Here is a 27145-nt window from a genome sequence, read left to right as displayed (position 1 = left end):
ACACAAGCACAACTAAGTGAGGAGGGTCACATAAACCAAACCAGGCCCTTAATTTAGCAAAGAAAGAGAGTTCTTTGCCCTACCCTCACGCTCCCTCCCTCCTCCTCTTCTCTTAGCCAATCGTAATAAAGCTCTGAATCTGTATATCCAATCCCTGGAGAACAGGGCAGTTTCCTTAAGAAATAAATACTTGCTGAGGAATTGTGTGGAGTTGTACCCCTCCTACCCTATGGTTTTGTTAATTTATCCTTTCTTAAGTAAAAAAAAGAAAGAAAGAAAGAAAGAAAGAAAGAAAGAAAGAAAGAAAGAAAGAAAGAAAAAAGAAAGACTTGCTTCTGGTCTTTGCCCTGCACCCCCTAACGTGGGGGATCTAGGTTGGGCTGGTGCCGGATTCTGTGGATTCAAATAAACTGTCTTGCTTCCTGCCATTCTCAAGTCTTCCAAGTCCATTCTTGGGGTGAACAGGTAAAGGTTATTTCTAACCAGAGGGGGATGGGGAGAGGACGTTTGGGTCCTGGTGCATGATGGCAGAGAAGGACCTAAGTTGGAGTGAGAGTGTTTTGCAGACACCTATCACAGAGGGAGGAGAAATTGTACTCCTGTCAACTGTATTGGAAACCATTGTCCTCCCTCCCCCGTAAAAAAGCACCATAGCTATCTCCAGTGCCAGAGTACTCCCATGTGGTGTCCTGGGGACTTGAACCTGGGTCATGAGCATGGAGAGACAGGCGGTCTCCCAGAGGAGCTATCTCAATGCACCGCCCCCCCCCCCCCCGTCTTTTCACAGATGAAAAAAGAAATCTAGATATTCGAAGGCAGAGACTGAACTTATCCTGTGTCCTATTCCTTTCCAGTATTGAATACGTGTCTTCAAATTATGTGTATGCTTAAACCCACTTTTTAAAATAAATCTATTATTACACCATAAACACTAGAAGAAGAACCATAAACACTTATTCCAGCTTCTGCACAGGCCCTTGATTATCCCCTGTCGTAGTGTACTAATATCTTAATATTTCTTTGATCTGTTGGACCCTTCTTTAACTCACTTTTCTACTGATGTGTCCCTTTGGGTTGATTAAGTGCGGGTCCAGAATCATGAACTAGAATGTTTGCATTACAGGAACTTCTAGAGGTGTTTGTCATTCTTTTATTCTGGACACAATGCTATTTTCATAAGTCATAGGAAACTTACCCATCTACTTATTTTATGTTATCATTTTTTAATTTCATTGTATTTCTCCAAGTCATTTTTCTTGAAACGGTGTGTATTAAGCTTGGATGACATAAAATTCATAAAATTCGAGGGAAATAAGTGCATGGATTTAGGCACGTACTTGTGGGCCTAAATATTTTTCTCATTACACCAAATTACCTCCGGCTTGTTTCTAGACTGTCTCCTCGCTGGGGACAGAGCTGTTGACATTGGAAAGCTGCACTTGAGAGACTCACCAGGAAGAACAGAGCCCAGAGAGGAATCAGACTGCACTTCCCTCCTCCGGCCAGTAGATGTCTCTATTTCATTCACCCTCCATTGCTGCGGATTCCTGAATGGAAAAGGTTTGGGAACAAAATAGAATGGATGGGTGGGAGGTGATTAGGTCCCTTCTGTGACCTTCCACAAGGTACCCCCTCCACTTGTCATTCTCATCTATTTCCCACCTTCTAGTTCCTGCTCATGGCACAAAGGGTATTGAAACAGGAGTCCCTTTGGAGTTCAAACACATTCTCTCCTTTAACAAATGTGTTTGCAAAGTGGGAATGATAAAGGAAGCAGCAGTCTCCACAGACAGGAGGAAGCAGCCTTTTCTCTTTAAATAGCACCCTCTCCCTCCCCCCTCCTCAGAGCTGTATTCTTGAGTCATAACAATTAATTACACTCTGAGGTGAGAAGACAGGATTTAACACTCCAATGCAATGAATTTAGGCTGTTATCTCATCCCGCTGCTATTTAAAACAAAAATCACTTTTTCCATGAAGCATCTGCAGCTAAGGATGGTTTTAAAGCTTAGGCCTGAAGGCATCCCTGGCAACTGAAGATTCCTCTTTTAGCTCCCTGAGGGAGGCTTCATATGCACATTTGGAATTTCCAGACATCTTCCTTCCTTCCCACCTTCCTTCCTTCCTTCCTTCCTTCCTTCCTTCCTTCCTTCCTTCCTTCCTTCCTTCCTTCCTTCCTCCCTGCCTCCCTTCCTGCCTCCCTGCCTCCCTTCCTTCCTTCCTCCCATGCATCTCTTTCTGCTGTGGGACCTGGTAAAAGAGAATGAGGAGGCTGAAGAGGTTTACAGTTTTCATCAGGAGTTTTTCTTTTCTTTTAAATATTTTATTTATTACCGGATAGAGACAGATAAATTGAGAGGGAAGGGGGAGATAGAGAGGGAGAGAGACAGAGAGACACCTGCAGCCCTGCTTCACCACTTGTGAAGCTTTCCCCCTGCAGGTGGGGACCAGGGGCTTAAACCTGGGTCTTTGTGTACTTAACCAGGTGTACCACTGCCTGGCCCCCGTCGGGAGTTTTTCTAGGTGTGGGAGCTGTGCAGGGTGAGTGACTGGAAAAATGAAAATGTCATCTCCAAACTGGAAGAGGAGAAGGGTAGAGAGGAGAGGGGAAGGGAGGGATGGGGATAAAAAGGAGGGGGAGAGGGGCCTCTAAGATGTGTTTCCACATGGGACTGATACCACACTGCCTCATTGGAAGAGATTTATGGATACCTCCAGAGCAAGAAGCAGAGGTTGAGGTAGCAGCTGGGAACTACTGAGTGCATCCCTGGCAACCACAGACTTAGGTGGGAATATTTATTTCTGTTCTTGGGCCCAGAAAACCTAAGTTAGGTTTTTGGACACAGTAGGAGAATCCTTTTTTTTGTTTGTTTGTTTGACAGAGACCAACCATTCCAAAGTGTCTTTGCAGCTGGTGCAGAATGTTCTGGGTCTGCATGGGTGGGAGGGCACCTGCTGTGTGACAGGAGCAGGAAAGAGCACCTCTGGGTGCCAGGAGCCCCAGATCTGAAGCCACACTGTGCTACTCATCTCTGGGTGCTTCTGTCAAACTGACAGACCGAAGCCTGGAGCTCTGGAGCTCCATGACTCTGAAACTGTCTCACCTGTGCACAGTGTGGTGCAAATCCCTTTTTGTGAGAGGACAATTTCCTGCCAGTCCCTCTGTTTCTAGCACCCCACCTGTCAGAAGCCTTGAGTCCTCTCCCCCCACACACCCAGTTCTCCTCCCCTCTTTCTCTATCCTTTTGTCCCTGGATATTTCTTTTCCACCAAGTTCTGCTCCCATATTATTCCCCAGGCTTCTAGACTCAGGTTAGCATCCCCCCACCCCCATTCTGCTGACCCCAACCCCACCTCATGATTTCCATGGTCAAGACAGAAGCTGTCAGGTGGGTGTCCAGGCCACCTGAATGTACCCTCTCTGCCACTGGATGTGACTCATCTATGTGTTGCCACATGTATCTCACACAGTTGTCAAGAGCAGATGGGTAGCACTGGGGTGTCTCAGTTATCTCACAGTGGCCAGCAGGGACCCCCAGGTCTGGGAGTCCTGGTTATATCCGGTTCCTTAAGCCTCCTGCAGCATCCAGCAGACCCCAGGGTGCAGGAGGGTGGCCATCCAGCATTGCCCTCCTGCAGGGTGTAAGTGCCCCATCTTCTGCACAACTCAGGACATTCTCTGTACCCATCTCTGCACTCCCAGGGCTCTGTCTAAGATCACTTCTCCCTTTCTGCCCAACACCAGCCCGGTTTCATTTTATACCTATCATTTCTCACCGCCTGGGTTAGCATGGGTTCACCTTTTCTCTTTCTCAATCAGTCTTCTCCAAGGAGAAGTGGTGGTTCAGGAGAGGGGACACATCCTCCTGTGTCCTTTAGATCCAGGTAACACGGGTCCTAACACTGTTATGTAAGTTCCAGGTCTATCATCCAACAGTGCCGGCTGCAAGGCATTTCTCCCTCCCCCGTGCCTCCCCCAAAGTCCTCTCCCTTTACTGCCCCCCAGCTGACCCCTTCACCCTCCTATTCTGCCAGCTGTGTCCTCAGGCCCCCGACCTGGGGGTTGGGGGTATAGCCGGTGCCAGGTTCACTTCAGAGGTAAGAATGAATGAAAGAACAGATGAGAATGGGGGGCAGGGGTGTGGGGGATCTTGTGCTGAGTACAAGTGCGCCCTCCTGCCCAGGGACCAGAGCATAGCAGGTAGGTGCTCAACTAACCCGAGGTGGTGGTAGAATGAATGAAAAGTCCGGCGATCCGGAGGCCCCAGCAGAAAGCCCCCCCTCCGGGGAAGAAGTGGGCGGGGGTGTTAAGGAGATTGCTTTCTGCAAGCCCTGCCTCCCCACCACCCCTCTGGGACTGGGGACCCCCTCCTCCCCCTCCCCCTCGGGCCCGGGGTGCAGGCTGGGGCGGGCGCGGGCCCCGGGCATGCTCAGAGCACGCAGTCCGGGCGGGCGCAGTGGTGGCGGCGGCAGGAGGAGGAGGAAGAGGAGGAGGAGGAGGAGGTGGCGGAGGAGGTGGAAGAGGAGGAGGCGGGAGCGGCTCCAGCGCGGGGCGGCCGGGCGGGCGGAGCTGCGCAGTCCCCTCGCCTCCAGCTGCGCCGGCACCGCGGGGCCGGGCGAGCCCACAACTTGCCGGCAGCCGAGCGCCGCGCCGCCTCCCCGGCCCGCAGCCCCCCGCGCCCCCCTCTCCGGCGGGCGGCGGCTCCAGGACGCGGCCCCCCGCCGCCCCTGCCCCCCCAGCGCACGCCGCCCTTGAGGTGAAGCGGGACCCCGACCCTCGCTGCCCGCACCAAGCCCGCCTGGAAGATGTGGCAGCCGACCACCGAGCGCCTGCAGGTAAGGGGCACCGGGGGGCCAGCCTGGAGGAGGAGGTGCGGGGCCGAGGGGGCGCTCTGTTCATTTTTAGGGCTTTGCCCCCAAAGCGATCCGTGGCCAGAGCACCCATGGGAGCAAGAAGCCGTGGGTTCACCCTGGTGCCCGGCACAGGGGGAGAAGGGTTGTTGACACCCACCCCCAAGCAGTGCTCTGGCGTTACAACTTTTGACATATGTGTGTGTGTGTGTGTGTGTGTGTGTGTGTGTGCGCCTGCCTGCCGTGGGGGTTATCTGAGCAGCGATTTCAGATCACACCAGGGTTTATTGGTCTGAGGTAAAGTCTTTTTTTTTTTTTTTAATACAGATTCTTTTCCCCCCTCTTTCCTTTTTATCTCCCGGCAAAGACAGAACAAAATGATTTGTGAAAGCATCCTCCGTTTGCCAATCTAATTTGCACATATCGAGTTTGGCTTGGTTTGATGGCGCGGTATGCTACTTCTCCTATTTATTTGTTTATTTATTTATTTGTTGTTTATTCCTGTTTGCTTGGTGTTTTCCGTCTTCTTCTCCTCGCCCCCCCCCCACACACACACACAAGTGGAAAAATCAGAAGACAACTTTATCCTGAAGGAATTATTTCTTGGGCCATCCCACCAAAAGTTTCTCACCGCTGTTTACTACGTTCACTGAAAGGCCAAGGGGATTACGTGGAATGAGAATGGGGGGGTTCAGAAAGCTGCCCATTCACTGACATTTGGGGTCACCAGGGCCAAGCTCAGTGTAGGGTTTGATGCCTGTTTTTCTGTTCAGAAGTACTCTCTAGAGGGAAGGCAGACACTTTTGCCAGATACAATCCAGGGAATCCTGCACTTAAACTTCTGGCAAGCTCCGAGTCACATTGTCTCCTAGTCAACTTTGAGCAAGTGTTTTCCTTGGGATTGATGCAGCACCCCTTGGAGGCTGACATTCTTCCAAGACTGAGGACCTTGGAGGCCAGGCAGCCTGGACTGGCTTGGGAGGTTGCTGGAATGAAAAGCCAAGGCCAATACAGACTGTTGGATGCTGGGGGGGGGGGGGGGGAACGCGCTGCGGGCAGAGGCTAACCTTTGCCTGTGAATTCTCAAACTGAGGCTCAACCACCTGCACAGGGAGGGCATTGCGGTTAGTTCATACAGATGCCTCAGAACCCCTTTTCCAAGTTTCCCTCAGCCTGCGATTCTTGGACAGTGAGTGGGTTTTCAAATCCAAGAGCCTGTGGAACCAAGATAAATCTCTCCGGGATGTAAACAGACTAAACAAACAAACAAACAAACAAGGACTGTTGGTCTAGGAAAGAGGTGGGAGGTTGCTGAATCACCTCCTCACTCTGCTTGTCCTAATTAGAGAATGTCAGCATCTGGCCAGAGGTCATGGGAGCGCATATAGATAGTGGCACCAATTAGGTGTCCTGGGTTTCTGTTCCTCCTTTATTTAGAGCATGGATTCTGGTGGACAGAGGGATTCCCTCCACACAAGGAGGGAGAGCAGCCCCTCTTGGAAGTTCTTCCAGGGACTTGAGTTTCTCAGAGTTGGCTTTTCCTACAGGTAACTGGTAACTCTTTGGTGTTTGTACTTTTTTTTTTTTCAAGTCCCCTGAAGTTCTTTCTGCTGGTTTGTCCCACTCAGGCCTTCCAGCTGCTCCAGAGCACTTGATCCTTGGCTGGGGGGACTACTGGCTTGATTTCTACAGGGTGATCGATCAGGCTTTGCTGGAACTGTACTGGTCCTTCCGTGAACTGGACATGTGTGCACTTGGCATGAGCCTGGGTGGCAGTGGCGCGTTCGTAATGCTTCTGTTTCATGTTGATTTGGCATGGTGAAAGAGCCTGGGGGGAGAGGTGGGGTGTTTGGCATTTGCAAACTCAGGTAAACATGAGTTATCACTGCCTAAGACCTGACCTCAGCCGGACAGTACTTATTCAGGTACAGCTCAACTGGGAACTTATTTGCCTTACGTGGAAGTTGGGAAACAGACCTGATCCTCTAGTAAAAAGTTAAGCCTTCAGCCTGGGCCAAGTGGAGAAGAAAACCCTTCTCTCTAGTCACAGCTCTTTCTCCAAGAGCAAACACACAGCTTGTATGCTTCCACTTTCTGGCTCTGAGGGAGGGCTTTACTGAGGGCGAGGTGGTGAGTGAGCCTCCTGTAATAATATTTTATTTACATTCCTCTCGGTTATCTTGTCACCTTCTCTGTTCACTGTCTGGGATCTATTTGCCCCCCCCCCTTTTTTATTTACCCACCAGGCACCACCATACATGGAAACATGAGTTTCTGGTTCCTTGACAAAGGTGTGTGCTCCGACTGGGCCCAGGTTCTGTGTCCATGGAGAAAGCTGGGAAAACTGTGTTGGGGGAGGGGGAGATATCTTTTAACAGGGCGGAAGTGTCTTCCACCTTTCTTAGACAAGTCCTTTGAAGCTTCTACAATCTCTTTATTATTATTTCCCTGCTAATTTTTAATGTAGACCTCTGATTTGAATGAGTTGGAGGGAAGAGTACTTAAAAGGAGTATTCCCAGGGCCCCCTAATAAGACCAGTAAGTCCATTTCTTATACAAATACCCAGACACAATAGAGGCACGTGCGAAGAGAAGAATGGTGTGGGGCTTCACTGAGTTCATTTGTTCCTACTGGAGGAGGTTCATTCAGAGGGTCCCTGACCCCCAAAGAGCTTGGCTGAGTCCAGCCACTTGTCAGCTAGTTCGTTTGAGTCTCTGTAAGAACTGGGCTTACTCAGGAGAGAGCATCTTTAATCAGGTGGGAAGAGCCAGGGTTATTTCCCTCCTCCTTGCCAAACAGAAATGCGGCTGATGTTTTCTGCTCAGAGCTCTCTCTGTCTGACCCAGATCCAGACCTGTTCGCCTCAGCTGAGCAGAGCTGAGCCCAGCCTGGCTGGGTGATTGTTCATTCAGTCACACTCACCACAGCAAGTTCCACCCGCTGCCTTGAATGTTAAAACTTCTGCTGTGTCCCTCGCCACTGGGAGATCCTTCTACAAGAAACTGGGAAGGATCAAAAGGGGGACGTGAGGATTGAAATGACCGCCCCGATGTCTAAGGGGATGACTGAATTTTCTCTCCCTCTTTCACCTTCTCCTCAGTTCTTGGAGAATGTCAAAGAGTTTTTCTTTCTGACAAAGCAGATTTGAAACAAGCTTTTTCCTTGAGCAGTAGAGGAGACTTTTCAATAGGAGAAAAAAAGAGAAGGTCAAATGTCGTCTTCTGTTAGTGTGTGTGTTTCTGCAGAGCTAGGCATCTTTTGCGTGTGCTACTTCATGGATTCTGGGTTGGCTCTGACATTTAAAGAGACAGAGTCAGAGAGACAGAGACCACAGTACTGGAAACCAGGTGGGACTCATGGAACAGGGCTTGTGCTTTACCTGCTGAGCTAGCTCTCGGACTCCTGTGCTGTTTTTCACTAACTGGGTTATTGCTGGACTTTAGTGAGTGCCTGCATGATGACTCCCCCACTGCTGGTAGCTATTGTTATTACTTTTTTCTTTAATAGAGATAGATAGATAGATAAATAGATAGATAGATAGATAGATAGATAGATAGATAGATAGAGAGAGGCACCTCCAGCAGTGCTCCACCTCTCGTGTAGCTTTCCCATTACAGGTGGGGCCTGGGGGCTTGAACCTGGACCCTCATATATGATGATGTGTGCTTTTTTTTTTTTTTCGATGCCTGCACCATGAATCCACTGCTCCTGGAGGCCATTTTTTCCCCCTTTTGTTGCCCTTGTTGTTGTAGCCTCATTGTGGTTATTATTACTACCATTGTTGATGTTGTTTGTTGTTGGATAGGACAGAGAGAAATGGAGAGAGGAGGGGAAGACAGAGAGGGGGAGAGAAAGATAGACACCTGCAGACCTGCTTCACCGCTTGCGAAGAAGAGGGTAGAACTGCAAAGCCTGGAGAAGCCTTTATTTGATTTCTTGGCAAACATCTTGTTAGTGTCTGCTTGATTTATTATTTTTTTTTCTGTGAATCACTGTATTGGGGAAAGGTAATGATTTACACGATGATCATTAGTGAAGTACCAGTGGTTAAAAAAAAAAGGAAGAAAGTGAAAAGACAATAGTAACCAAATATAGTTTATTATTTCCCTGCGATAGTTATCTGCCCACCAGACTCACCACTGACTGAAGTCTTCCTCCAGTATCCTGCCTTGGGTCCCCCCTGTACTTTTGACCCATTCCTCTGCCCACCTTGAGAATCTTGGGATCTACTATAAGAGACCACAAACAGTCTAAGCTTTACTTGTGTCCTCCCATCCTTTGGCACTGCTAATCCACTGCTCCTGGATGCCATTTCCCCCCATTGTTGTTATTGTTGTTGCTGTTGGATAGGACAGAGAGAAATTATTTGAAGAGGGAGAGGAAGACAGAGGGGGCAGAGATAGATGCCTGCAGACCTGCTTCACCACTTGCAAAGCGACCCTCCTGTAGTTGGGGAGCCAGAGGCTCGAACCAGGACCCTTGTGCAGGTCCTTACCCTTTATACTTTGTTCGTGTAACCCGGTGGTGCACCACAGCACACCCCCCACTCCCCCACCCTCAGCCTTTGTTTCTTAAGTCCCACCTGTGAGTGAGGTCATCAGTCCAGTATTCCTCCTTATCCTCCTGACTTCTCTCACTTAGCATGATTCCTTCAAGTCCTATCCAAAATGTAGCAAAACAGATCTCGTCAGCTGAGTAGTATCCCATTGTGTATATGTACTGGTTGATATATATATATATATATATATATATATATATTTTAAATAAATACACTAAAAAAATTTTTTTAATACTTATTTTATTTATTTATTCCCTTTTGTTGCCCTTGTTGTTTTATTGTTGTAGTTATTATTGTTGTTGTCGTTGTTGGATAGGACAGAGAGAAATGGAGAGAGGAGGGGAAGAGAGAGAGGAGGAGAGAGAGATAGACACCTGCAGACCTGCTTCACCGCCTGTGAAGCGACTCCCCTGCAGGTGGGGAGCCAGGGTTCGAACCGGGATCCTTATGCCGGTCCTTGTGCTTTGCGCCACCTGCGCTTAACCCGCTGCGCTACAGCCCGACTCCCACTGGTTGATATTTTAACTGAAAAGTATTTAGGAGTCAGAGGACATCTGCCCTGGGCTTCTCCCCCCCATTCTCTGCCCTGGCAAAATCTGGTATAATCTGCCTTGGTATGGGATATGAACTGGACTGTACTGGCTTCTCTGCTATTGTATCCCTCCTGCTTCCCCTCACCCTGAGAAGTGAGATGGGAGAACCCTCTAAACAGGCTGGGGACCATTAAACCTGGCCCATCAGACCAGGACACCATTGGCAAGTAGAATGTATTTCCAGCTAGACCCAGTGAGTAGCAAGGCACTCACTGAAGGAGGAAATGGAACATGTAGGGGGACACTGTGTGAAGGAATTTATTCATGTTACTAAGCTCCTTTACCTTCATATTTTGTAGGTGAAGAGGACCTTTTGCTTAGGTTATTATTATTATTATTATAGAAGTAAATAAACTGAAGACCAGAAACAATTTAAATCATTTGGTTACTTACACCAGAAAGTCTTGAAAACACTAATTCGGCAGGTGTCTACATGTAGCCTATGCTCATAGCTGTACATGGTAGTCAAAATAAGGCACTGACTTAAATCAACACCCGCATATTACTGGGTAAAGACACTGTAGGGCCCAGCAGGTCAGTCCACTTGGACTGCGCATCTGTTTCGATACACAACCAACTAGGTTTGAGTTTTGCCTCTGCCACTCCTCTGGAGGAGACTAAAGTGCTGTCTCTGTCTCTCTCTGAAAAGCCAATCAGTTTGGAGTAGTGTAATACCAGTGGTGGAAAAAAAAAAAAAAGAGGAAAAAAAGGGAAAAGACGTTTTGGGGTATATATTTACTATCATTAAAAAGATGCCTTTGGGGGCTGGGTGGTGGTGCCCCGGTTAACCACACATAATACCATGCACAAGGACCCACGTGTGAACTCTTGCTCCCCACCTGCAACAAACTAAGAAGGAAAAAAAAAAAGAGAAAAAAGGTGCTATTATTATATTTGGGACCAAATGGGTGAAACTGAAGGTGATTATGCGAAGTATAGGTAAGTAAAGGGATGAAAAACAATGCTACACTTGTATGTGAAATGCAGAAAACCACAACAAATGATCTGCTAAAAAAACAATCCGATAAACAAAAACAAGGATGCTGTGAAGTCTGGTACTTATTAGAGGGATGTGGGGCAGGGTGGGTGGGGTAACAGGTGCAGGGCTCCATTTGGTGTGATGGCACAGAAACTTTGGTGGCAGATATGGTGAGTGTCACACACAAGTACATGAAATAATACTTTTTTCTTTTTAATTTTTTTTATTGCCGCCAAGGTTAAAACTGGGGCTCTGTGCCTGGTGATGATTTCTGCACTCCCAATGGTCTTCTTTTCCCTTTTTTTCCCCTTCCTTTTTTCTTTTATAAGGTAGAGAGAAATTGAGAGGGGGCGAGGGAGAGAGAAAGAAAGACACCTGCAGACCTGTTTCACTGCTCTTGAGGCTTCCTCCATGCAGGTGGGGGCCAGGGGCTTGAACCTGGGTCCTTGTGCCTGATAATTAATGCGTGCTGTCTGTCAGGTGCACCACCGCTCGGCCCTGGAACTGTCCTGGCAGGAGGACAGTGGTGGGATCCCTGGGTCCTAGATCCTGCTTCTCTGTTCTTTGTTGAAGTCATCTGATGGATGGAGTGCTCTGTGGTGACCCAGGGCTGTCCTGTTGGGATGGCCCCTATTTCTGGTCAGAGTCCAGAGCTGTGTTGAACCTGAGCTGAAATGCCCAAATGTCCTTGAAGCATTGCTTTCTGCTGGAACTTGTGGTGTTTGTTCCAAGGAGAGGCCTTGAGAGCTGGGGACTGGGCCAGCTCACCTCTACAGCTCCTCCCCCGAACAGAGCTGGGACCTGAAAGATAGTTTCTGGAAGACTGATCTCACAGACATTTCTCCAGAAAGGCAGAGACTGGTGGAGGGGGAGGGCTTGATCCTGAATAGCCTGTGTCTCTCTAGACATCAGATCAAATATGAAGGGAGGCTATCGGGGGGGAGGAGATGGAGGGGTTAAAACTGTGGCTGAGAAATGACCAGTGGCTTTTCTGCTTGAGGAATCTCTTCTTCATTATTTCTAGATTTTGGCTACTGATTTTCTTCCCTCCTGGTGGAATAAGCAGAAAGCATGAGGTCTTGGAACTATCATGAATTGGAGGCCAGAGTTAGTCCCAGAAGCAAAGGACTATCTACACAGTTGGGTCTTTCTTGGAGTTTGTCAGCAGGTGGCCTTGAAAAAGGCTCTTTGCCCCCCCCACCCCCATCCCCATTACCTATTGCCTAATGACTGGCAGGCTGGCGCCTGTCAATGTTGACTGTACTGCCCTGGAGTATTAGGCAACTAACTGGGGCTTTCTGTTTGCTGTCCAGGATTATTAGCACTCCCCTCCTCTGAGTCCCTCCTACCAGGCCTGGGAGACCTTGGAGAGAGGCCTTGGAGAACCCCATGGCTGATGGAGCTCAGGCTCCTTTCTGAGGAGCAATGGAAGCCTGACTCCCCACCGGCTGCCACCCAGGGACGTCTTAGCGGTCAGCAAATAAAGCCAGTCCATGGACCCTCAATGAGGGCAGTGTGCTTCACCCAGAGCCTTGGGCCACCAGTCTAAACGGAGGCTTTGTGCAAGCAGGGTGAGAAGAAATAGCTGAGATGCTTGTTTAAAGTCGGAATCTGTTACCATCATTTCATGCTAACTTTTAAAAAAGTAGTGACCCCAATTTGCCTGCTAAGCTGAGATTGAGAGAATCAAGGGTCTCCCCCAAGTCCACACTCCAGAGAGCTGGAAAGGAATGGCGCCGGAGAGACACACAGACTTGCCTTGCATCTGACCTGTTTGTTCAGAGCTTCTGAAACCTGGTGCTGAGGCCACTGGGATCCTGCTTCTTTTTAAAATATATAATTTACTAACTTATTATTGATTGGGTAGAGACAGAAAGAAATCAAGAGAAAGGAAGAGATAGGGAAGGGGAGAGAAAGAGACACCTGCAGTACTGCTTCATTGTTTAGGAAGCTTCCCCCTGTAGGTGGGGACAGGAGACTTGAACCTGGGTCCTTGTACACTCTAAGGCCTGTGCTCAACCAGGGGAGCCACTGTCAGCTTCCCTGCTCCCTCATATTTCTCAAGCCTGATGTCCAGGGCATGCCCCCTTCCCTCTCATTTGCTGTGACTGAGAGCTTTGACAGGGAGGTTTCAGCAGTGAGGAAAATACCACCTCCTTCTCCTGACTTTGATGTTCTTTTTTTTTTTTTTCTTTTTTATTTAAGAAAGGATTAATTAACAAAACCATAGGGTAGGAGGGGTACAATTCCACACAATTCCCACCACCCAATCTCCATATCCCACCCCCTCCCCTGATAGCTTTCCCATTCTCTAGCCCTCTGGGAGCATGGACCCAGGGTCATTGTGGGGTGCAGAAGGTAGAAGGTCTGGCTTCTGTAATTGCTTCCCCGCTGAACGTGGGCGTTGACTGGTCGGTCCATACTCCCAGTCTGCCTCTCTCTTTCCCTAGTAGGGTGGGTCTCTGGGGAAGCGGAGCTCCAGGACACACTGGTGGGGTCTTCAGTCCAGGGAAGCCTGGCCAGCATCCTGATGACATCTGGAACCTGGTGACTGAAAAGAGAGTTAACATATGAAGCCAAACAAATTGTTGAGCAATCATGGACCCAAAGCTTGGAATAGTGGAGAGGAAGTGTTAGGGAGGTACTCACTGCAAACTCTAGTGTACTTCTGCTTTCAGGTATATATTTTGCAGTAGTTTATGGATACGTGTGAACATATGCCCTCTCTCACAGAAACTGGTGTATATCTAGGATTTGGGACTTTGTTAGAAAGTGAACCACCTGAGATGGAATTAGAGTATACTATGAAAGGAAAGGTCTCACCCGAGTAATGAAGCTGAAGGGTTGTCATTCCACACGTGAAGTCTCTGGACACAGTCTGAAGTGAAGCATGTTGAGGTGGCAATCGTTGCTTTGGTTAGGTTGTGATCGGCAGATGCAATATTATTTGATATGGATTGGGAGAGGCATACGGGAAAGTGGGCCCTATCCAAGGGTTCCAGGACTGGGGGAAGTAGAGGCTCTATAGTGGAGATGTGAGGTTCCTGCTGTCTTAGGGTTCAAAAAGACAATCGATAGTTAATGTTATCACATTAATTGGTAGTTGGGTTAACTTTGAAAAGTCCTTTTGTTAGGGTTTGCTGTACAGTACCCAGTATCTTGTATATAGCTATGCTATTGGTTGCTTCTGATCTACCTGGTCTAGGCTTTTGAGAGAGTCTGCATATCAATTACACATCCTATATATTAAAAAGATTCAGTTTGTGTTTTGAAAAACTTTGAGACATACAATTAATTTTCCCCCTCTCATATTAATTAACTAGTGATTTATATGACTACATTTTACTAGGAGTGTACATAAACACCATTCCCACCACCAAAAGACTGTGACCCATCCCTCCCACCCACTCCCACCCCCCACTGTCCCAGGAAGCTGCATGTCTACCCCTCACCACAAGGTTTTTACTTTGGTGCCCTACTTACAATTTGGTCAGGTCCTGCTTTTAGTTTCCCTTTCAGATCTTCTTACTCAACCATCATGGCCACTAGGGGACCCAGATTCAAGCCCTGGTCTCCATGTTTTAGTTAGTGTTCCACATTGAATTGTGTCTCCCAACTCGCCCCCCCCCCCCCCAAAGTCCTAACCTGGTAAATACAAATGTTGTTTCATTGGGTTAGAGTCTGTGCACATATAATGGAGTTATGATGAGGTCACACTGGGTCCGGGTGAGCCCCACATTCTGTGGCACATGTCCTTAGATGAAGTTCTGTTGATTCAGGAGGTACAACAAAGAAGGATCATAGAGAATGAAGTCTAGTTATCCCAAGTCCAGGTACCCCCAAGGGCTTTTAGCAACCAGAAATGCTAAGGCTCCTGGGAGAACTCTTCCCAGAACATCTGGAGGGATCATGGCCCCACCAGCATCTGGATTTTACACTTCTAGCTGCCAGCTTGGTGAGTCACTTTCTGCTCTTTGAAGTCACCAGGGTCTGAGATCATTTGTTATTGCTGTCCTGGGAGAGGATGACACAATTGCAGTTCTTTTTGAGTGTTTTCTTCTGCACTGGGATGTCTGACTTTCATTGCAGGCACTTTCTAGAACACCTGTGAATTTGTTTACAGTGGATTTGAAAATGGTGGAGAGAAGCATTAGAGAACAATAAGATGGTGGCTTCTCACTGCATCTATTTCTGGTCCACAACTCGGGGGAAAAGGGACACACACGAGTGTGACATATGTCAAACTAGTAAAAGAAGGGTTTCAAGAAACTACACCAATGGGCTTCAAGAGACATTTATGTTGTGTCACCAAAATGAAGCGTTGGCATTTGAAAGGTCGATTCTTGAAGATTTGTGTCAGAGACATTTTTGAGATAGATAGGGCAGTGGAGGGTGAAGGTTTTATCTAAATAATCTGTCTCTGGTTTATCAGGTCTCTAAGAGATGTCTTCTCCCAACCAGGACAGTAAGAGTTGGCATCAGAGTCCACATCAGCTTCCAGGACCCAGCCTCAGAGTTTGTGGGCTCATCTAGTTCATTGTCTGTATCTGGTTGGTTACTTTGTTGTGTTTTCTTGCTGAGCTTGGCAACTGTATAAATGATTTTCATGCAGAACCTATTCCTATTCTGGAATTCACTTGTCAGACAGAAACTAAATTAAAATAAATGTCAGGAGAAGCCGTAATAGTTGCTAACTTGGACCAGCTTTTCGTCCAAAAGCGTGATGCCACAGAAGTTTCTAGAACGCAATGAGCATAAGGGGTCAGATCACTGCAGAACTAATCATCTCTCTCTTGTGTGTTCTTGTGAAGTCACTTGTGCTTTCAAAGACTGTCTGACTTTGAATTCTCCTCTTCGGGAGGGAATGAATACAGTGTGTGCACATGGGGAAGGGAGAGGGGGCAGGCATCAGGAGAAAAGGCCTTCTTATTTGGAGTCCTTCCCTCAAATCCAAGCTCTATCTATGATTCCTGTGGAATTGTGGTCCACACAGAGCACCTTCTCTTCTGCTCTCCCCATGCTCTTAGGCCTTTCCTTGAGGAATGGTGGAGTTTAGTCTTCCAGTGTGGGGACATCAGCATGTAACTCACCGGTCAACTGGGAGGGTAGAAACTGCTTCTCACACCAAGTCTCCTGAGGATGTCCCTTGGGAATGGAGATGGGGGTGCTGGGCTGCGGTGTGAATGGTGCCTGTTTTCATCTATGTGTGCATGTTGTGCTGGGGAACTCATCCAAGGTACCTGGATATGGTTCAACAGATAAGTAGCTAGAGTAGCTAGAGTCATTATATGTGAGTCTCTAATTTTGACCAGTGCCATCCCAGGGGCGCCATCACAGATGGTGGAGTGGTGCTTTGATGTCTCTCTATCTCTTCCTGTCCTGTCTCCACCTGGAAATGCAGAAGGGAAACTGGGGTGGGGCAGGGGCAGGTGGCAGGAGGTAGCACTCCTGGTTGAGTGCACACATTACAGTGCACAAGGCTCCCGGTTTTAGCCCCAGCTCCCCACCTGCTGGGGTGACTTTTCACAGGTGTTGCAAGAGTCTCTTGCCCTTTATATCTACCCCTTCCCTGTCAATTTCTCTTTGTCCTATCCAATAAAATAAAATTAAAATAAATGAAATAAAATAATAAACTGGAGGAGTCGGGTGGTAGGTAGCTTAGCAGTTTAAGCACACGTGGCACGAAGTGCAAGGACCGGCCTAAGGATCCTGGTTCGAGCCCCTGGCTCCCCACCTGCAGGGGAGTCACTTCACAGGCGGTGAAGCAGGTCTGCAGATGTCTGTCTTTCTCTCCCCCTCTCTGTCTTCCCCTCCTCTCTCCATTTCTCTCTGTCCTAACCAATAACAATGACATCGATAACAATAATAATAACTACAATAAAACAACAAAGGCAACAAAAGGGAATAAGTAAATAAATAAATAAAAAATAACAAACTGGGCCACTAGAGCTGGAGAGGTAGTGTAGCTGGTAGCATATGTGTCTTACTTTGTGACTGGCCCTCATCTGAGCCCTGATCCCATGTGGGAGTGTCGTGGTACCTGGGGAAGGTCTCTTGCTGTCATGTCTCATCATCCCCTCTGTCTATCTGTCTGTCTATCTTAGTGAAAGAAATGACCTGGAGAGGGTGAAATCATGTAGGCAAAATAAATAACTTTTTGAGTCAGTGAATAAAAAAATGAGTGAATGAAATTGGGCTGGAAGGGGGTTGGATGTTGTCATCCCTGGTTGAGCATAAACATTATTGTGCTCAAGGACCCAGGTTCCAGTTCCCAGTTTTTTTTTTTTAATTTTTTATTTAAGAAAGGATTAGTGAACAAAAACATAAGGTAGGAGGGGTACAACTCCACACAATTCCCACCACCCAATCTCCATAACCCACCCCCTCCCATGATAGCTTTCCTACTCTCTATCCCTCTGGGAGCATGGACCCAGGGTCGTTGAGGGTTGCAGAAGGTAGAAGGTCTGGCTTCTGTAATTGCTTCCCCGCTGAACATGGGCGTTGACTGGTCGGTCCATACCCCCAGTCTGCCTCTCTCTTTCCCTAGTAAGGTGGGTCTCTGGGGAAGCTGAGCTCCAGGACACATTGGTGGGGTCTTCAATCCAGGGAAGCCTAGCCAGCATCCTGGTGGCATCTGGAACCTGGTGATTGAAAAGAGAGTTAACACATGAAGCCAAACAATTTGTTGAGCAATCATGGATCCCAAGCTTGGAATAGTGGAGAGGAAGTGTTAGGGAGGTACTCATTGCAAACTCTAGTGTACTACTGCTTTCAGGTATATATTTTGCAGTAGTTTATGGATACGTGTGCACATAAGCTCTCTCTCACAGAAACTGGTGTATATCTAGGTTATGGGACTTTGTTAGAAAGTGAACTACCTGAGATGAAATTAGAGTGTACTATAAAAGGAAAGGTCTCACCCGAGTAATAAAGCTGAAGGGTTGTAATTCCACACGTGAAGTCTCTGGACACAGTCTGAGGTGAAGCATGTTGAGGTGGCAATAGTTGCGTTGGTTAGGTTGTGATCGGCGGATGCAATATTATTTGGTTTGTATTGGGAGATACATACGGGAAAGTGGGCCCTATCCAAGGGTTCCAGGACTGGGGGAAGTAGGGGCTCTATAGTGGAGATGTGAGGTTCCTGCTGTCTCAGGGTTCAAAAAGACAATCAATAGTTAATGTTATCATCACATTATTTGTTAATTGGGTTAACTTTGAAAAGTCCTTTTGTCATGGTTTGCTGTACAGTATCCAGTATCTTGTATATAGCTGTGCTATTGGATGCTTCTAATCTACTTGGTCTAGGCTTTTGAGAGAGTCCGCATATTAAATACACAACCTATATATTAAAAGGATTCAGTTTGTGTTTTGAGAAACTTTGAGACATACAATTGATTTCCCCCCTCTCATATTAATTAACTACTGATTTATATGTCTATATTTTGCTAGGAGTGTACATAAACACCATTCCCACCACCAAAAGACTGTGACCCATCCCTCCCGCCCACTCCCACCCCCCACTGGCCCAGGAAGCTGCATGTCTACCCCTCACCACAGGGTTTTTACTTTGGTGCCCTACTTACAATTTGATCAGGTCCTGCTTTTAGTTTCCCTTTCAGATCTTCTTAATCAACTTCTGTTGATGAGTGGGATCATCCCATACTCATCTTTATCTTTCTGACTTAGTTCACTTAACATAATTCCTTCTAGCTCTGTCCAAGATGGGTCAGAGAAGGTGGGTTCATTGTTTTTGATAGCTGCATAGTATTCCATTGTGTATATATACCACAACTTTCTCAGCCACTCATCTGTTGTTGGGCACCTGGGTTGCTTCCAGGTTTTAGCTATTATGAATTGTGCTGCTATGAACATAGGAGTACACACCTCTTTTTGGTTGGGTATTATGGAGTCCTTGGGGTATAAGCCCAGGAGAGGAATTACTGGATCATATGGAAGGTCCATGTCTAGCCTTCTGAGAGTTTTCCAGACTGCTCTCCACAGAGGCTGTACCAATTTACATTCCCACCAGCAATGTAAAAGGGTTCCTCTGTCCCCACATCCTCTCCAGCATTTGTTGCTGCTGTCCTTTTTGATGTATGCCATTCTTACAGGAGTGAGGTGGTATCTTAGTGTTGTCTTAATTTGCATTTCTCTGACAATCAGTGACCTAGAGCAGTTTTTCATATGTTTGTTAGCCTTTTGGATCTCCTCTGAGGTGAATGTTTTGTTCATATCCTCTGCCCATTTTTGGATGGGGTCATTTGCTTTTTTGGTGCTAAGTTTGCTGAGCTCTTTATATATTTTGGTGATTAGTTTCTTGTCTGATGTCTGGCATGTGAAGATCTTCTCCCATTCTGTGAGGGGTCTCTCTATTTGTTTAATAGTTTCTTTGGATGTGCAGAAGCTTTTCAATTTGATGTAGTCCCATTGGTTTGTTTCTGCTTTAGTCTTCCTTACAATTGGGTTTGATTCATCAAAGATGTCCTTGAGGTGTAGGTGGGAAAGTGTGTTACCAATGTTTTCCTCTAAGTATTTGATTGTTTCTGGTCTGACATCTAGGTCTTTGATCCATTTGGAGTTGATTTTTGTTTCTGGTGAGATAAAGTGGTTCAATTTTATTCTTCTGCATGTTTCAACCCAGTTTTCCCAGCTCCATTTATTGAAGAGAGCCTCCTTTTTCCATTTAATCCTTTGGGCCCCCTTATCAAAGATTAGATGCCCATAGGTGTTGGGTTCAGTTCCCAGTTTCTACCTGCAAGGGGACATGAGTGGTGAACCAGGGCTTAAGGTGTCTCTCTTTCTCTCTGCCTATCTGTCCCCTTCTCCTCTTTCAATGTCTCTTGTACCAAATAATAAATAAAGACATCTTAAAAGCATGTAATTAAGAATAAATTGGGGGGCTGGGCTGTAGCACAGCGGGTTAAGTGCACATGATGCAAAGCACAAGGACCTGTGTAAGGATCCCAGTTCGAGTCTCCGGCTCCCCCCCCCGCAGGGGGGGGTCACCTCACAAGCGCTGAAGCAGGTCTGTAGGTGTTTGTCTTTCTCACTCCCCTCTGTCTTCCCCTCCTCTCTCAATTTCTGTTTGTTCTATCCAACAACAATGACAGCAATAACAAAAACAACAATAATAACAACAACAATGATAAAAAAAAAAAAGGCAACGAAAGGGGGAAAAAATAGCTCTAGTAGCAGTGGATTCATAGTGCAGGCACCGAGCCCTAGCAATAACCCTGGAGGTTAAAAGAAAAAAAAAAGAATAAATTGGGCTGGTAGATGGCTCAACAATACTCATATGCTATTTTGCTCTGTTTATTGGTTTTTGGTAGCTTCATATGTGGCTTTGCTAGAGTGGCCGTAATAAAGACCTGCGGGCTGGGTGGCCGAACAGGAGGCGACTTTCTTATTGTTCTGGAGGCCAGAAGTCCCGGATGTAAGTGTTGGCAGAATTGTTTCCTTTCAAGTCCTCTGAGGGAGGCTCTGTCTTCTCCGTCTGGCTCCTGGTGGCTAGCTGGCCCTCTCAGGCACTCAGCTCCACAAATATGGAAGCATCAGTCAAGCTATATTCCACGGCCTCCTCCCTTTGTGTGTCTAGCCAACGTTCTCCTCTGTGTGAGGACATGGGTCACACTGGGCTCAGGCCACTCTCACTCAGCATGATCTCACCTCAGCTAGTCACATCCGAAACAGACCTTAAGTCTAAGAATAAGAATACATTCTGAGACACTGGTGTGTGTGTGTGTGTGTGTGTGTGTGTGTGTGTGTGAGTGGCTTCCACGCGTGAATTGTCGGCAGACACCACTTGACCTGTAACAGTGTAGATTTATCACTCTCTGTTTTTATTTTAAAATTTAGATTTTATTGAGGGATGGTCATTTCACAAGGTTGTTGTTGTCCCCGGGGCAAAATTTCACATCGGCCCCGAGCCTGTGGCCGCATGTCTTGCCCACTTCGTCTGCCACAGGGCACACAGCGTAGTCTTGTGAGTACGTCTGTTTATTCCTCCCTGCTGACCAGCCACCCAAATGAAAGACAGTAAAGTTTTTTTTTTTTCTCAAGTGTTGGCATAAATTACAAATGCTGTTTCTGTTAACATGTGATGGCTACTATCTTATACTTGATTAAAAATTTTAAAAAACTTCAAAAAAATATATATAGTCAACCATATCTGTGACCTTGGGGGAACTACGTCAGTTTCCATGGGAGTAGGAGGGGGACACAGATCTCTCTGATCATGGGAAATGGTGAAGAATTATAATCCTATTATTTCATACATTTATAAATGACTAATAGATTTTTTGAAAAAGAAAAAAGAAAACCTTCAAAATAATATCTGTGCAGGGTAACTTGTGTGGGGTCTAGAGAACTGAAACACAAACTTTCGAAAAATGAAAAAAGAAAACAAATAAACCAGAAGCAAACAGTCTCTAAGGCTTTGTGAGAACTGTGGTGATGGTTGTTAGTAGGTTGGGTGTGGTGTGGGACTAGACCCAGTAATTTTACAATCTCGTAAGCTGTTAATCACAAATGAAAAAAAATGATTAGAAATAAACAAATAAAAGTCACCTTAGGAAAACTTTGAAAAAACAAACAATCTTCAAAATATTCTGTGGAGGGTAACAGGAAATCAGAGAGTTCGGAGTCGGGCGGTAGCACAGCGGGTTAAGTGCAAGTGGCACAAAGCACAAGGACCAGCGTAAGGATCCCGGTTCAAGCCCCTGGCTCCCCCCCCTGCAGGGGAGTCGCTTCACAGGCGATGAAGCAGGTCTGCAGGTGTCTGTCTTTCTCTCCCCCTCTCTGTCTTCCCCTCCTCTCTCCATTTCTCTCTATCCTATCCAACAATGACAATATCAACAACAATAATAACCACAACAATAAAAAACAAAAACAAAAAAAATCAGAGAGTTTAGAAGTATTTGAAGGGGGCCAGTCTGTGGCACACCAAGGTTACCATGCATAGGACCTGAGTTCAAACCTCTGGTCTCTACCTGCAGTGAAGCAGTGTTACAGGTGTTTCTCTTTCTCTCTCCTTCTCCCTCCTCTTTCACTTTCTGTCTTTATTAAATAAAATAAATAAATAAAAATAAATAAAATTATTTTTTAAAAAGTATATGAAGAAATGAATTCTTGTCTCTTCCCTCATTCTTAGTTCTTCCCAAGATTAAAACCTCTTGTAGGGGCTGAGTGGTGGTGCGCCTGGCTGAGCACACATGTTACAATGTACGAGGACCTGGGTTCCAGCCCCTAGTCCCCACCTGCAGGGGGAAAGCTTTTGCAAGTGGTGAAGCAGGGCTGCAGGTGTCTCTCTGTCTCTCTCCCTCTCTGTCTCCCCCTTCCCTCTTGATTTCTGGCTGTCTCTATCAAATAAATAAAGATAATAAAAATAAATCTCTTGTAAATATACGCAAAATATATCAGTATTTCTCAGGTATTTCAGTAACACAACTATTACTATTTTTATTTTCATTTTGCAATGTTTTATTGGTATTTCTCTGGGTTAGTAGCTCCAGCTCATTATAAGCATAGAATTTGTGGTGTAGTTGGACCACAATTTATCTACTCCTTCCTTTATCAGGGAGTATTTGGGCTGTGTCCATCCATGGTCTTTTGTTTTTCCCTATAAATTATGCTGTTATAAGCATCTGGACTTAGCCTTACATACTTGTGCCTGGATTCCTTTAGACTGTAATGTGAAAATTGGAATTGTTGAATCAAAGATGGCTGTTTTCAATTTTAGTAGCTGTCAATGAAGACTTTTCATTTTGAGACCTTTGCTTCCTTATCAAGAGTCTAAGTGATCCTGATAACAGTCCAGAGGAGTTCCTTCCAGAAAGGACAGCATTCTCAGTGGAATGATTCTGGGAAAAATTGAATCTTCATTTGTAAGATAACAAGACCAACAACAGACCCCTGAACTCTAGTCCCTATTTAATGTGTGTTATATACAAAAGTGTAATCAAAATAAATGATAAATCCACATGTAAAACCTAAAACCGTAACACTTCTATTAAAGACAGAAAATATTTTATGAGCATCTGCACAAACACTATCGTAATCATAACGAACAGATCCACCACACCCAAAATTTTCTCGAGGTTTGGAAAAGATTTCTTAGAACAATAACACAATCATGTTGAAGAGAATAAAAAAATGTGATCAATTGAAATTTACAGAAATGAAAAACTTTTGTTCTTTGAAAGACATTTATAAGAGAAATAAGAGAGAGACAGAGACAGAGAGAGACAGACAAACTGAAGGAAAACACTTGCAAACCAATGATCTATATTAAAGTATGTATCTGTGTTATCTATATCCATGTGTATGTCTCAAAATAAGCTGAATGACTTGAAAAAAAAAAACAAGCAAAGTTTTGAACAAAGAAGTTATCTGGACAGGAAAAGAGCATAGACAAGTATAGGAGCAATCATTAATCATTAGGAAAATGCAAATAAAAACCACAGTGAGAAATTACTGCACAGTGAGATTGAACAACAAAACTTACAGAGATTCTGAGCATCCTAAGTGTTGTCAGGGATGTGGAGGAACTGGGACTCTCTCATACTGTGCTGGTGAGGTTGGAAACAATTGGAATAAAATTGGTATCTGCATGATCAGATGGGAGGAAGGGGTGAAAACGAGGTTTGAGGACAATCATTATTTCATGAGTGACAGTTTCAAAGACTTATGAATATGTCAGAATGTATCCAACTGCAATTTTTATTATGTCAACTATGTTTCTATTTAACTGTTTTTAAGAAAGTATATGTGAACAACTCATTGTAGGTCAGACCCTATGCTTATTTTGGGGGGATTAAAACATTTTTCTGATCAGTTTTGAAAACACTGTACAGTGTTCACTTTCTTTTGACTGAAATGTAGAGTTCCCAGACACAATGTAAATGATGACCATATACTTTTCTTCTGAGTCATACCCTTTCTCTTTATAACACTGCTTCACAGGCTGGTGAAATTGCCCACTTGAATAATGTGCTGTTTTGCCGTGTGTGACCCAGTTTTGAACCCAGTCCCCACCACATTGAAGGAAGTTATAGAACTGGAGTCTCTCTCTGTATCTATCTCAAAAAGTGGAAAAAAAAAAGACAGAAACTTTATATAGCACTTAGTTCTTTAATTTTTTGATTTGTGATTAATAGTAGGTTACAAGAGTGTAAGATTTCAGAGTACAGTGCCACACCACGCTCACCGCTGAAGTCCCGTGTCGTCACCCTCTCACCTCCTAAAGAGAACCACCAGAATTCTCATAAGTCTTAGAATCAGTATGCTTGATTCTGTTCTTTTCTTTCTTCAAGTTTACGTATATCAGATCACTACATTCTAAGTATGGATGAAATCAGCTGGTAGTCCGTTGTCTTTCATCTCATTTTGCTAAACATAATCACCTCCAGTTCCATCCCTTTTGTCCCAGAGGACACAATGTCATCTTTTTTGATTGCATAGTAGTAGTATTCTTTTTAAAATATTTATTTATTCCCTTTTGTTGTCCTTGTTTTATTGTTGTAGTTATTATTGTTGCTGTTGTCGTTGTTGAATAGTACAGAGAGAAATGGAGAGAGGAGGGGAAGATGGAGAGGGGGAGAGAAAGATAGAAGCCTGCAGACCTGTTTCACTGCTTGTGAAGCGACTCTCCTCTAGGTGGGGAGATGGGGGCTCGAACTGGGATCCTTAGGTTGGTCCTTGCGCTTTGTGCAACGTGCGCTTAACCTGCTATGCTACCGCCCGACTCTCTGCATAGTAGTATTCTATGGAATATATATCCCATAACATCTTTGGCCAGTCATTTGTTGATGGGCATTTAGGCTGCTTCCACTCTCTGGCTATCGTGAATAATGCAGCTATGAACATAAGGGTGCATATGTCCCTTCAAACCAGTCACTTAGTTCTTTATCTGTGTGCTCATTTGGACTTGGTACCACACTGTTTAAATTATCATGCCCCTGAAATTTGGTTCAAAGTCAGAAAGCACAATGACACTTCTCACGGACTTTCTCCCTTGGAACATGGCATCTGATACAACTTAGATAGGACCTGAGTATAAAGCTGTTGGGAACCATTTTTGGACATAATGCAAATCTCATTTAGAATCTTTTGCTCCTGAAAGAGAAGGCATTTGACTCAATCTCTCTTTTTAAATTAAAATTTATTTTAATTATATTTAAATATTTATAGGATAAAGGCAGCCAGAAATTGAGAGGAAGGAGGAAATAGAGAGAGACAGAGACACCTGCGGCACAGCTTCACCTCTCGTGTAGCTTGACCCCTGCAGGTGGGGACTAGGAGCTTGATCCCCGGTCCTTGAGCATTGTAACATGTGCTCTCAACCAGGTGTGCCACCACCCGGCCCCACCTCAGTCTCTTTATTTTGTTTTACCTTATTATTATTTTTTTAAATAAATCGCCTGTTTTTAAAAATAATTTAAAAGATTATTTATTTATTTATTTTATATAGAGACAGAGATTGAGAGGGCATGGGGAGAGGCAGAGAGGGAGAGAGACAGAGATACCTGCAGCCCTGCTTCACCATTTGTGAAACTTCTCCCTTTTTGCAAGTGGGGACCAGGGGCTTGAACCTGGGTCCTTACACATGGTAATGTGTCTACTTAGCCAGGTGTACCACCTGCCCCCTGACCCAATCTCTTTAAAAGAAAAGGACCAGGAATAGAAGATTATGTTCAATGCTCATCCAAGGAACTCTTACGGTAGATGGTTGTACCTGAGGTCCTTGTGAAGGAATTAAAAGTAATGAACTCAGTTGGTGGGATCCAGGGCTGTCTTGGTAAATCACGTTTGTCCACCCCCTACGAACTGTCAGTGCAGTGCTCCATTTCTGCTCCTGACTCTGCAGTTGACTCTTGAGCAGTTCTGGTAGTGGGAGTGCTGATCTGACCATGCATTTGTTTCTCAAAGTGGGTTCCACTGAGCATGTATTCTGTGAGTCACTTATATGACTCTTCTCAAGGGTTCCCTATTTGAATAGGCCTGGGAAGCACAGGGTATAAGCAACTGACTGCATTTCACTGCAGACCTTCTCTTAGCCTTGTCGGTGTCAGCGGCCCAGACTTTCTCCTGGGGAGAAGGAGGTACCCTATCCTCTCTGGGAAGCACTTTCCCACAGTCTGAGGGTTCTTCACTGTGGAACTTGAACTCTTTAAGTTTGACAAGCTGTGGCCCTGAGGTTTGGCTCTAGCTAATGAAAATTGTTTCCTTTGGCTTCTGCCAAAGTGTGCATAAAAACTCCACAACTTCGTCTCCCATATTGAAAACTCAAGGAATTTACAAGGCGAGCTGGACTTTCTGATCCTCTCCAACGTCTGGAGGGGCAAACACTGCTGGCTTTGGATTCTCCATGGGATGGGACTGGACAAAGCTTCCTGCTTGCTTCTGCCTGGATGTTCTCCCTCCCTGATGCCAAAGACAGGAAGACAGCCTGAGTCCCTGTCTCTGCCTGGGAAGCAAGGGCTAGACTGTCACCCCCACTCTAACGATCCTAGCTTCACCCACAGCTCCCCAAAGAGAGGGGAGTGGAATGGGACTCCAGGCAGTGGATGATGAAGGGGAAATAGGCAGTGGCGCACTCAGTTAGGTGCACATCGTACCAAGCGCAAGGGTCCGGGTTCAAGCTCTAGGCCCCCACCTACGGGACACTTCACAATGGAGAAGTAGATCTGCAGGTGTCTCTCTCTTCCCCTTGCTATCACCTCTCCTCTCTCAATTTCTCTTTACCCTATCTAATAAAATGGAAAAAAAAATGGCTACCAGGAGAGGTGGATTCGTAGTGCCGTAGTGCCAGCACCAAGCCCCAGTGAGAACCCTGGAGGCAAAAAATAAAAAAGATGTTGGACTTCTAGAGCTGAGCGGGGTGGCACGGCCAGTAAACCAGATCTGTAAGAATCTGCACGTGAGAGCACCATGGAGTGTGCAGCAGTGCTGTGGTGGCTCTGTCTCTCTCTCTTTCTCTCTCTCACTCATGCTTTCTGTGCAGAGTTGGGGTCTTACACGTGTGCTCATTCACTGCTCTGAAAGGCCAACATTTTTAATCCAGTTAGAGAGAGATGCAGCAAGGGAGAGACACCACCGTACTAGAGCTTCCCCCAGGGCTGCGGCTCCTCCCAAGTGATGCTGAGAAATCCACACTGGACACATCT

General features: G+C 45.9%; 1 protein-coding gene across 1 annotated transcript in view; it reads left to right on the top strand.

The window, feature by feature from the left end:
* Positions 1-4412: 4412 nt before the first annotated feature.
* PID1 (phosphotyrosine interaction domain containing 1) overlaps positions 4413-27145 on the top strand; it is a 223990-nt gene continuing 201257 nt past the window's right edge. Inside the window, exon 1 of the mRNA XM_060193731.1 lies at positions 4413-4836. Coding sequence (XP_060049714.1) covers positions 4807-4836 — 30 coding nt within the window. The 5' untranslated portion in view covers positions 4413-4806. The remainder of the gene's footprint in view (positions 4837-27145) is intronic.

This window comes from Erinaceus europaeus, chromosome 7 (genome assembly GCF_950295315.1).
Source record: "Erinaceus europaeus chromosome 7, mEriEur2.1, whole genome shotgun sequence".
Classification (NCBI taxonomy): domain Eukaryota; kingdom Metazoa; phylum Chordata; class Mammalia; order Eulipotyphla; family Erinaceidae; genus Erinaceus; species Erinaceus europaeus.
Note: the sequence above shows the minus strand (reverse complement) of the source record. Positions and strands in the feature narration are given on the sequence as shown.